At 36.5% G+C, this 12,062-nt stretch overlaps 2 protein-coding genes across 4 annotated transcripts; one reads left to right on the forward strand and one right to left on the reverse strand.

The window, feature by feature from the left end:
* The first annotated feature begins 8 nt into the window (after positions 1 to 8).
* LOC143359933 (contactin-1) lies at positions 9 to 9,526 on the forward strand. Of its 3 annotated transcripts, none has more exons than XM_076798333.1 (7): positions 9 to 155; positions 1,610 to 1,865; positions 2,641 to 2,931; positions 3,134 to 3,324; positions 3,613 to 3,742; positions 3,831 to 3,971; positions 5,075 to 9,526. In XM_076798333.1, the coding sequence occupies exons 2-7, from the start codon at positions 1,823 to 1,825 to the stop codon at positions 5,236 to 5,238; spliced, it is 960 nt and encodes a 319-aa protein (XP_076654448.1). In that variant the 5' UTR covers positions 9 to 155; positions 1,610 to 1,822; the 3' UTR covers positions 5,239 to 9,526. The 3 variants fall into 3 exon arrangements, with proteins under 3 accessions (XP_076654448.1, XP_076654449.1, XP_076654447.1); XM_076798334.1 differs by having other exon boundaries at positions 18 to 155; positions 1,584 to 1,865; positions 5,080 to 5,234; XM_076798332.1 differs by having other exon boundaries at positions 24 to 155; positions 1,584 to 1,865.
* Positions 9,527 to 9,892: 366 nt separating this feature from the next.
* Rrp40 (exosome complex component Rrp40) lies at positions 9,893 to 11,830 on the reverse strand. Its single transcript, XM_076798335.1, has 2 exons — positions 11,209 to 11,830; positions 9,893 to 10,919 (listed from the first exon to the last, which is right to left on the reverse strand). The coding sequence occupies exons 1-2, from the start codon at positions 11,397 to 11,399 to the stop codon at positions 10,376 to 10,378; spliced, it is 735 nt and encodes a 244-aa protein (XP_076654450.1). The 5' UTR covers positions 11,400 to 11,830; the 3' UTR covers positions 9,893 to 10,375.
* Between the last annotated feature and the right edge of the window lie 232 nt (positions 11,831 to 12,062).

Here is a 12,062-nt window from a genome sequence, read left to right on the forward strand (position 1 = left end):
CCAGACACACAAAGAGAGCAAGAGTGACAGAGAGAGCGAGAGAGAAAAAGGACGTAGAACGGCTCTTCCTCAATCAGTAAAGCAGATTCAACCAGTTCTACGGTGCGAGTATCGATGCACTTGTTCCCGCGTGTGCAGTGATCCAATTTAACAAGGTAACTAGTCATTTCTAAACTTGTCGAGTTGTCGGGATTAATCGACGATTTCGAGTACGTCGATATCGGGGCTGTCGATCGAACATCTCTCTCTCCCTCTCCTACTTCGAACGTTCGTTTGATATTCGACGCAACGAATTCGTTGTCACGAGAAAACGCGTGCCATAACCCGAACAGCTGTTACGTTTGTTTTCGCTGCGGTTGCAGGCCCTGATTTCTGATCGGATTCGCAGGGTCGCGGTGTGACGTCTCAATCTAGCGGGATAAAATTGAATTTCGATAGTGGCGCATGAATATAAACTTTATCCAAAAGGCAAAATCATCGAAGAGTTCATTTAGCCATTGTTAGAATCATATTGTTATTATATCAATACCAGTATTGTATTTTCTTATAGAATGAATTTTGTATTATTTTATATGTCATTATTGAATATCGCAATCGGTTAACACGTTCAACGCTGTGTTAGTCTCTGGAAACCGATGGTATTGAATTTAAAAAATAATATATAATATATGACTCGTACAATATTAAAAATTATGGTCACTGTTTTAATAAATTAAACAGAAATGATGATTTGCATTTAAAACGAGACAGAAATTAAGATTTCAAACACGATCGTGTTCATGTTGTCAATTATCCCTCATACGCTCCTGAGGTAAAAATTCCGTCCACATCCTGCATAGAAGGCTATAAAATCTTCCGATTCTTTATGATTGTAATGCAATTTGGCGTGTCTAGAATCTTGAAAAAAATCGATTTCTTAGAGCACTCCTTAAAAATATGTCCAAAAAAATCTGGTTAGACATATTTGCGTTATTTTTATAAAGTAAAGTAAAAGTCGCTTTTAGTGCTCCGTAAACCTTGTGTTATACAGGGTGTCCAAAAAATGTTGTACATCGTTCAAAGAGGTGATTCCTGGCGAAAAATATTTTCCTCGGCGAGAAACATGCACCAATCAGAGCGCGGCTACAGCAGACGAATTCCGGTTCGGCGACAGTTCCCGCTAAACATGGCATTGGCATTGGCCAAGTCGGAATCTGTCCGCTGTAGCCGTGCTCTGATTGGTCCATTGGTTTTTCGTTAATAACTCCTCATCAAAACCGCGCAAAACGTTCTCGCAAAGGAAAAGTTTCTTCAAATAAGCCGAGGAGTCGTACATTTCAAGAAAGTACATTTTGGGACAACCTGTATATAGGTATATACATACAGTGGTTTTTGTCAGGACCGAGTTTGCCGCGGGCCCCGAAGTCTGTAGGGGCGACTGTGGATAAGGCAACGCGTACATCGCATTATTGAATGTCACATTATCGGACTTCTCCTCTAGAAAACAGTGCAGGCGGTCTGATTTCTTTAGAAAAATTTCGAAATGTGCAAGATGACGTTCTAGATCGGAACAGCTGTTACGTTTGTTTTCGGTGGGGTTGCAGGCCCTGTTTTCGGATTGTGTTCGCAGCGTCGCCGCAAGAGTGCGGCCCCGGCAACTCAATAAAATCCAAAGAGCGCCGGACGGGCGGTGTTCCGCGAAGCGTGATGAGTTTGACAGCTCCCGCGTACCGTGGCTCTCTTGAAAGCGGAAAATAGGATCGATCGGGGAAAAGATGCGGCCGCGACGGGATCCTTAACAAGCCTCCGTCTACATCCACGCGAGACCGTCTAATATGGCAGAATGGCTGGGCATAGAATCCTCACGCTGATACTCTTCCTGGCAGGTGAGCAACCGAGAGACCGAAAGCGAGACAGAGAGAAATCCGCTCGCTTCTCGCAACCGTGCTAGCACACCTGCCGATCAATGTGACACACACCGAGACCGTTCCGTGCTGCGCCTGTATACGTGCACACCGTGCAAATCGGGCCGAACAGCACACGATCGTTACGATTCAGGGTCGAGTTATGCAAATTTCACTAAGTATCTTGTTTTCTCCGCGGTCCGACACCCGCCGAGATCCTCGCTCGAGCGCCTTCCGGCGAGTCCATTGATCGGCAGAAACGTTGATTCTATATTTTCATACTCGATCTATCAAACGCATGTCGCTCCTGTATGTATATGTAGACGATTAATTTGTGTACAGGATGTATAGTTTGTTTATGCAAAACCGTACCCCGCGCGTCGTAAACATACGAACGTTTCGATCGACCTGCCTGTCATTCGAAACGATTTCTGCCGAACACATGTTTTCGGCAAAAAAAATAAATTGACAGATACAAGTTTACACGTTGTTTGTATCATGCTAATGTATACTGGCTTTTTAGTATGTTGACGACTCAGAAACATTTTAAAAAATTTTAGACAATAATTGAAGAAGTTTCAGACCACGTAGATTTTTTAATGTGAAATTTTTTGTATGAAATTTGTAAATAATTGTTTTTTACTTGGTAGAAAGATTGCAATGTTAACGATGTCGATTATTGTGATTTTTAATATACTCTCTGTATGTGTGTAATATGTACAATTATGGTAGCTGAAGGACTTGTTGTGATCTTCAGCATGGCAGGAAGCAGTGACTTTGGTGCCAGTGCATTTTGTCGCTGTAGACGTTGGTCAGAACTTGACTGTACCTTGTGCAGAAGAAGATGCACCACCACAGTCAGGCGAATCTGTTGGTGTGTTGTGGATAAGAGAGGGACGCGAGGATGAACAAATTGGACGATTAAAGGTTGAGTCTAATGGAGCTTTGGAACTTATCAATGTTAGTACGGATGATGCTGGGAAGTACTCATGCACCTTAGACGATGATCACGATGCTGTCAAGACTAGGATTAATGTAGAAGTTAGAAGTGAGTCGTTAAACTTCCAACAACATCTTCGACACTTTACGGACCAGTCACGAGTATACTCGTGTTTTGATGGTGGAATATGTGTTTTAAACATCCTTAGATACCTCAGTTTATGTAAAGATTATAATAATCGAAATCATTGGGCCGTAAAGTGTTAAATTAATTTCCATACCGATATCATCATTTTTATCTTGTACTTCAGCTCCTCCTCCAGCTTTACATAACGTATGGGTAAAACCATCCACGATATTGGCAAATATTCTTTGGGAAGTAGCTGGCACAGGTGGTTATCCTATTATAGATTTCACTGCCGAATATCGTCTTAAACCGAATGTGGGTGAAGAACCAGAAGACTGGACGCCTATTGTTCCAACGCACATTCCACCAAATTCTGTAATTTACTCTGTCTCTCTCTAAAAACAAAGTATTCGTTTTATGGGTATTATTGGGAGCTAAAAAGAAGTCTCCTGTGATGCCACATTGATGCTTCCATAGTCCCAATGTTTAGGCTTTGACGGCACATGCTGTCTAGTATGTGTGACCTCTTAGCTAATATTTCGCTAGGACCGAAAATACGTGTGACTCGGGGCGTGCCTTCCCGCATTCTTTCCACGAGATTTTTTTTTAGCCCCCAATAATACTGATTGTTAATTAATTTGACTTGGACCAATGATTTTATAGAGGCAAATTGATGTTTATCACTTGGTGCCAAACACGACGTATTCGTTCCGAGTGTGGGCAACCAATCAGCTGGGGAGAGGAGAAATCGTCGAGGTCGAAGGTCACACGCATCACAGTATCGAGGAATTAGGTACAAAATTAGCGTTTGGCGATTGTCACAGAGTACGAACTCTGCATGTACAGAATGTATCATTATTCATAATTGACGATTATTTCAGAACTTGCAAGACATCTCTTATCGGGTGTAGAAAATTTTGACACTCGTGTCTGGGTGGCAGCGGTAGGCATAGTTATGGGTACACTTATGATTCTTGGTATAGGTACTTGTTACCTCCTCTATCGTGAGTGCAAAGTACCCTGTAAGCATTTCCTGGTAACTTTATCTAAGAGCTTTTGCTTCTACTCTTTCTCTTTCATGCTATTTATTTCTGCTGAGGAAACTCACTGTCTTCCGCACGACTAAAGTCGATACAATAGAATAATTCATTGTAACGTTGTTTAAATCCACGAGCAAGTGCAAACGTGTGTAATGCATTCTATCTAGTGGAGAAGATCTGCAGCAGAAACGATAGCATCACTAACCACTTGACTTATCTATGGCCCTGATCTCTAGCTTTTTCTTTACATCAGCCATTCTCCTTTCAATCAATTTAGTGCTATTCTAATACAGAACCAATTATCTTCCACTGATATTTCCCTACTGCAAGCGCTCTGCAAATTTTATTAGTATTTAACAAATTCTCCTAGTATTTTAACTTTTATAAAACTTACTAGCATCTTATTATGAATCTTCCATATCATGTACCAGTTTAACAATAACACTCTCTTAACTTCTGCACCGAACACATTTACAACATAAGGCACTAAAATTAATCAGTAACATGTTTTTACCTTTTTCTATACAGTTTGCCTGACAGTAGCACCTTTTACACTCCTCATAGGAATGATACCTGAATCTCTTACGAATAGACTTCATCAGCCACCAAACTTACTATCTACTTGTTTACTAACGAACTTCGTTTGTCCTACTACTTCTTACTACTTCTTTTTTGTAAGATACTTTACGTGTCTGATTATTAAGCTTTGGTGGTTTGTATAAAATTTTTGTATGCAGAATGATTAGTGCAATGAATAGAAAGTATTGTAATAGTGATAGAGCATTATGGCCTAGATAATATTATGTGCTATTAGTGAATCTTTGACTGTACAAAATATAGGTCAAAGGTAGCACATACATTTGCTGGGTAAACAATGCGTTCACTGTACAGAATGAACTGTAATGTTAACTTACAAAATTTGATTCGTTGATGTATATAATATATATATATATATATATATTTCCAAATGTGTCTATATATGTAATATATGTAGCCCAGCAAAATATTGGTAAAGGGAGAGGGTAGAAGCTAATATAACTCGTGGCCTAGACCAATGAAAATTAATCTCCGTTCCCGAATTGCAGCGCAGCTGGAGGAGCAGGAAGTGATTGAGCTGGTCCCCAACATCATTCTGAATCCAGGATTTTTCGATGAAAGAACAGAGCACATTCCGCAAGACGAGAACTTCAACAACCAAACCACCACGCGTCTGAACAATAACAGCGTCGTGCAACCTAGGCGACTCTAGTAATTATAAATACTTAGGTTTTTTGTGGCTTTTTTTATTAACAAGTGGCTTGAGCACAATTTATGTGTCACCTTAAACGTAAGTAATACCGAGAATTATCGCAAACAATGGCCTCGAATAAACCATTGGTGTATATCGATGACAGCACTATATATAGAGAGATCAGGTAAGCGATGAAACTTATACCATCATCGCGGACACCTAAAAACCTGTTCGTGTTTGGAATCAGTACTGTCAAGGAATGATAGGATTTGTACGCTCTGAGCGTGTAAGTCGTTCGCACGCGCGAAGGAAGAAGTTAAATTTTTCACTTACAATACAATGTAAAGTGTTCAAAATGCGTACGTAAGACTCTGCTAGGTTTTGTGAAAACGGAGTAGCACATTTTTGAGGAAGTTTACCAGGATGTTCCAACACTGAAATTCGATAATGTTATTGCTCATTGGTCGAGCTTAAAGTAAACGAACTCCTGTAAGCCAAAAGGAATATTCTTAGTAAGACTGTAATTCTAAGAACAAACAAAAAGAATCGTTTTTTGTGGAAACTGAAGTCACTCGCAAACATTTAATCGTAACGTCGAACAATGCATTCATCTTACATTCTGCATGAAAATCGAAACGTCTTTTGTACGCAATTATTTTTAGCCGTTACCACCGACAAAAAAATGAAATTTTCAATGGAAAATATCATGCAGAAAGTAAGATTTTTGTCCGCAATACAAACATCCGATTGAAACAGGTTTTTGTCGAATACGACGATAAAAAAGGCTTGCTTACTGCCGTTTTAAGGTGTGCAGAAGTCGTTGGGTGAAAAAGTTCCTTTTTTGTGTCTTTCTAAAAATTTATCGTTTATTTATTGTTGCTGTAAGTGCGCGTTTGTTTGTTTTTTTTTTAAGCGATATTTTAATCATTTCTTTCCCGACAGAGAGCTTAAATGTCGTTGAGATTGAGGCACACATGTTGTATGTTCTTTCTAGGGAAAATCCTGTGATTCAGAGAATGTGCAATTGTAAAGACCATAGTACTCTAACTGTAAAGATAATTCTACTATGTTAACGGTTATTTATAGCAGTACGCTGTTTCCCATACTTTTAACTTTGCATGTGATCGATCGAACATCGTCTATTGCTTCAACATGCTTTTGCACCACCTTAAGAAGAAAATGCAATACTTCTATTGAATTATTGATAATGTGTAAAATCAAATTTCATCAAAAGAAATTCTTAAACAGATAGCACAACTCCATAACGAATAAGTTCCAGTATACAGTGTTAGGAAGAGAAGCGAACAAAAAATCCATTAGTCTCCGTGATATCGAGCAATTACACTTCGGACACCGTGTATTTCGGTTGAGTGAATCATTCCATTCGTATTAGCAGTAAATATAGGGCAGAGAGGTAGAATAAGTTAAAATATTTTGGATATCATCTTTGATAGGATCACGTTTGATAATCGATCATCGAGACAAGTCTTTTCAGAGATTATTCATTTGTAATGAAACATAATATCATCCTACACGAATCACATAAATGAAGGAAAATATTAACGTAGTCAATCAATAAGGTTGATGATTTCGATAAGAGTTCTTCCTGTACAAACAAATATACAGTTATTTTCCACGATTTACACGTAGCACCATATCAGATTTTCTCGTTGTGTAAAATTCATTAACAAAACAAAAATTATGTGACGAGTGCTTAGTGTAGAGGCTTCTTCTGTTAAAAAAAAAAAAAGAAAACAGTATTATTTGATATTTATTTTTAACAATTCAAAAGAAGTTCTTTGCGAACAAAAATAACTCGAAAAGTGTATGTTTGTACATTTTTGTTTCATTCGCTATTCTTTAAAGCACTCGTGAAGTGATAAATACGGAAATGGTTGTGGAAATTGATTCTTGTCTCTATTAGTCTTTCATCGGTTATTAGTAAAGCTCATGTTGTCAGAAACATAATACCTTAACGATTCTACTTAATACAAAATATGTAAGTTAAAAAAAGTCTTACTTTCGTCAACACGAGGAGAGACGACAGAAAGCAATTTGGTGCACGCAGGTTGTATAAAAATTGGTTGTGCGTTGTTACATTGAGGCTTCATGATCTGTTCCTCCCTTGTACGTAATCTGATTAGGGGTGAACAGATTCAGTTCGGCTTCGTACTATGCACTCTGTGTTGTGAATGGTATATATATATAAATATTCTATGCGCTAATGAAAAAAAAAAAATAATATGATAATAACAATAATGATAATGATATAAATATATATATACATATATATTTATATAGCCGAGGCATCATAATATTTTAGCTATAAGCAAAGACAATTTTTTATATAACTAACGATTACGCCGGAACGCAATGATAATATTTATCTACATATTCATATAGGTAATTTTGTGCTATGATATCGAGCTTCAAGAGTGATCTGGTAGGTTTGCTCGTTAAGAAAAAAATCTCATGTAGAGAATCATGTTCCTCTTTCCTTTTAGGCGAGTCGTATTTCGCATTTCTACTTTGATAGAGTTTTTTACAATGCAGACAGATTGTTTTTGTCAAATTTTTTAACAGTGACGTATGCTTTTTGATAAATCCATAGTAATACTCGTACGATCGGGTACGGCCGGTTTTCTCCATGTAAAAGACATTAGCATTGCTTTACAGGGATTTACAGAGATTTACAGAGATTTACAGAGATTTACACAGTTTAGTATTGACAATTTAACTTGGTGACTCGAAACTTCATGTCTCATGCACATTCTCAACTATAAATATAATCAATGATTTCTGCTGACATATATAACAATAGGTGTACTGTAAGTTAAATGTTTAACTGTCTCTATCAAAGCTATCTGGTGAAGGCATAGGTTTTACATTTAGTGGTATTAACACGATGCAACCTGATAAAAAAGAAGTATAAATGTAACTTGGTATATAAAGCGAAAAATTATTCTTATAACTACCAGCTGCTACAAGAACTAACAATAATGCTTAGTCTTCTGTGTTTAGAGGTCTGCCATTGCATACCGTAAAAAGATCTGCATATCTACCTATGCAATATAGGATGTTCACAAAATGACTTTTATCATGTTAGGAATACAATCAATAAAGTAATATCATTAAAAAGCAAGATTATATAGTAGGGTAACGATCACGGTTTCTTTCGTAATAGGATGAATAGTATTTTTTTAAAAAATCACGAGAACAACTCTCTTTTCGTTTTTATTATTAGGAACTCCAAATTGTCATTATATTGAAATCAAAAGCGCAGCTCTGAAATTCATTCATTACGATAGAATGTTTTTTATCGTTTTATATCGAAAAAGTTGTACCGATGTCCTAACAATGTAACATAGATATATTTTTATGAGGTAGATCAAGATTATATAAACCGAAATCTATACCTACAGTGATAATGGCAGATATTTTGCGTTTATACTACAACAAAGGATGTTTTTAATCTGTCAAAATATCAGTTTGAATTTCTATTCGATTTGTTCGAGTCTATCCTTCTGTTGGTTGTGTTTTCTGCATCTACAATCATACATTTTTAAAAATGAGAAGCTATGAAACGCAACATGTGCATAGCATTCGTCATCGTACATCTGTAGTTAACGGTATTGCATATATTTACTTCACATAGCACGCTCATGTGAAAATATATACTAAGTAAAGCACTAGACCATAGAATAGTATAATGGTTGCCAGTAGCACCATGGATCGTCCCTAACATACATATTACCTGCCTATGACATACCAGAGAGAAAAAATAACGCAACGTGGTTTTTACAAAAAGCTTCTGCTCTTTGTGTTTCGCATGTAAGATTTTTATATGATACGTATTTGCAAACGGAAGCAGTTGTAAATACCGACATGATTTGAAAAAAAACCTACTTTTTGTAAAAACTACACGTTCGTCGTGTCATTGTCTATTAGAGTAATAATATTAGTTTTATACCTTTAACTTAAGTGATAGTAAATGATATTTATAATGGTAATTAATTGATGGTATTCATCTTTGTATTAATTCTATATATACTGAGTTATGATGTATTATGTATGATCTGCGATCTAAAGCGTTTTTTTTTTTGTTGTTTCTCGAAATGATTAAGTTAATTGTTTATCTTCTTAAAAAGAAAAAAAATGTGAAAATAGGTATGAAGCAAAATTTGTATATACTATTCGCGCATTATTGTTTCGTTTCTATATTTAGTATAAATTGTTAAAACGGAATGCTTCATTATACTATAATTTCTTTTATTTATGATAAATATACCGTGTCGCTTTATTGTTATTTAATATCTAATAATACTCTACATGCATATAGGATTGTTCACGCTGAGTCAGTGTTAACATTAGTTTTAAACTACTGTACGAATTCATTCTATGGCCGCTATACGTGGCTATGGCGTTTAGAGAAGAAGTGTTTTCCTGACATTTTCACAGTTTGTTTTACAAACTATATACAATGCACATTTCATCACGTACAAATCCTGTATTAGAAAGACAAAAAATATGGAAAAAATGTGTAATAATGCTTGATTTAAGAGTTGTTTAAATATTTTTGTGGGAAAAAATAAAGAAAGTCAAGGTTGTGCTTGAATATCTGATACTACCATTAGTTAGAGTATAGCTTTCACACTACAGATAAAGACATTAGTTACATATCAGAAAAATCATTTTATTCACTTTACAATTACATCTATACGCTGATAGCAACAATGCTTTAAAACATTTTCAGAAGAGTGACTTGTGTACTCTCACTCTTATAAAGGAATACCGTTATTCATTCTGATCATTTGTTAATTTGTTTTCCTCATCTCAAATGTTCTTATCAAACTGCAATCCGAATGAGAAATACAAGTAGTACCAGAACTTAAGTATATATCTTTATTTTCGTAGAAATTTGCTGATTCTTTTCATTACGTCACTATAGCAGTGTACAAGACCAATATACTTAATGATACTATACGTACTACATGTAGTTCTAATTCTACATTTTTATCACGATGGTTGTCAGAATGGTTGTCACTATAATCACCGCATTTCATATAAGAAATCATACAGATTTATTTATAAAAATCATTAATAATATTGGTACAATAAATAATCATTCATAACAGATGGCTGTTATTTCCTTTTTTTATTGCATCTCTTCATCGTTACCCGACTGTGTTAGCAGCAAAGTTTTCTCAATATTTACGCATATTTTCTTTATGTTTTTCGGAGTAGCATACTCTGCAGCTAAAATAGCATTGGCTACAGCTATCGTTTCCCGAATAGTCCTTGCTTTCACCCATACTCTACCGTTCATTCCAGCAGCTACCTCAAATGCCTGACTACGTGCCAATGTATTAAACAACAAAGAATTAGGATTCAATATCTTCCTGATGAGACTCAATGAACATGTAAAAAGCATGCCATCGGAACTCAGAACACCCAACTTCTTTTCTTTGCCATGAGAATCTACGCATACAAGTTCTGGCTCCATATCCTTGCTGGCAATTACAAGTTTCGCAAAGACAAGGTCCCCGACTTGAAGATCAGGACGGTTTTTCTTGGTGGCACCTTCGAAAGCAAGATACGAAAGAGATGCCTGTTCACTGGCCCCAATATCCACTTTAAAAATATCACCACCCTTCTGCACAACTATACCCACTACATTTTCTCCACGATTTGGTATGTACCTTAAAAAGAAGATATAATTAGTAACTAATCATTTGGCTGTTTTGTTAACACTAGGTTTATGAGACTCGTCAAAGTGATAGGTTCTAATATTTTTAATTTACGATTATTGAGATTGTAGATATGCATGTTTGTTATAAAAAAAAAGCTAAAAATTCATAAACGATTTGTATAGTGTTAAATAGAAACTGTGGAAAAAGGAAATTTATTTAAAGTTAATCATCAAAAGAGGTATAATATTATGAATATAAACAAGTTCTGGAAATTATTTAAAAAATGAATTGACATTACCGTTTCTGATAACTATCTACATAATATACGGCCGGATTCGTTTTCTTCAATATTCCCGCCTTATACGCGAAAACCGTGTCAAATTCGCGGCGAAGACCAGGCCCTAAAATAATTGTCTCCTTCTTATTAATTGTTGCAATATCCTTCATAACATCGCCAGGCATAGCTACATCTCCCACGCTGACTTCCATTATCGCTGCAAGCTAAACGACTACTTACAAAAATTCACAAACGCATACCACTCATCAGTTATAATCTATATACGTAAGGATACAGTTTTTGGTTACATTATGTGGCACCACGTGCGTTTCGGTGTGACAAGTTCAATGTTTTCTGCTAGCGTCTCGCGCGCCCGTTCGAACACGAGTCGTGATTGCGCACTATAATTTACACAAATTGATGTAATCAATGGTGCAATCAGGTGCAATCCTTCGCGGGGAACAATTTTTTTCTTAATCCGTTCGGAACAAAGCTGCGGTTATTGTGCGCGTCGGCTGTATAAAGTTCGAAATAATTTATGCGTTCGAATGTTGGGAAATGAAATAAAACGATTGCCGCGCAAACAGATTACGAAACGCGTAAATGCGATTCCCTCGTCCTACGCAGAGAGGAAATGAAAGTGCTCACGCCCGTTTACTACATACATCAACTTTAGCATTGAACAGAACCTACATCAACTTTAGCATGTTACAGAACCCATTTCATTTTTGTGATCTATTTGAAATTATATAAATTCATCAAATATCGGTAACATTAGGCGCAAAACCGAAGTGGTATTGGGGCTCTTTGAGCCCCAAAACGCCCAGGCAAAAAAGCCCATCAAATGTTGGCCATAAGACAAACGTCTGTACGCA

The sequence above is a fragment of the Halictus rubicundus genome, chromosome 12 (genome assembly GCF_050948215.1).
Source record: "Halictus rubicundus isolate RS-2024b chromosome 12, iyHalRubi1_principal, whole genome shotgun sequence".
NCBI classification, from domain to species: domain Eukaryota; kingdom Metazoa; phylum Arthropoda; class Insecta; order Hymenoptera; family Halictidae; genus Halictus; species Halictus rubicundus.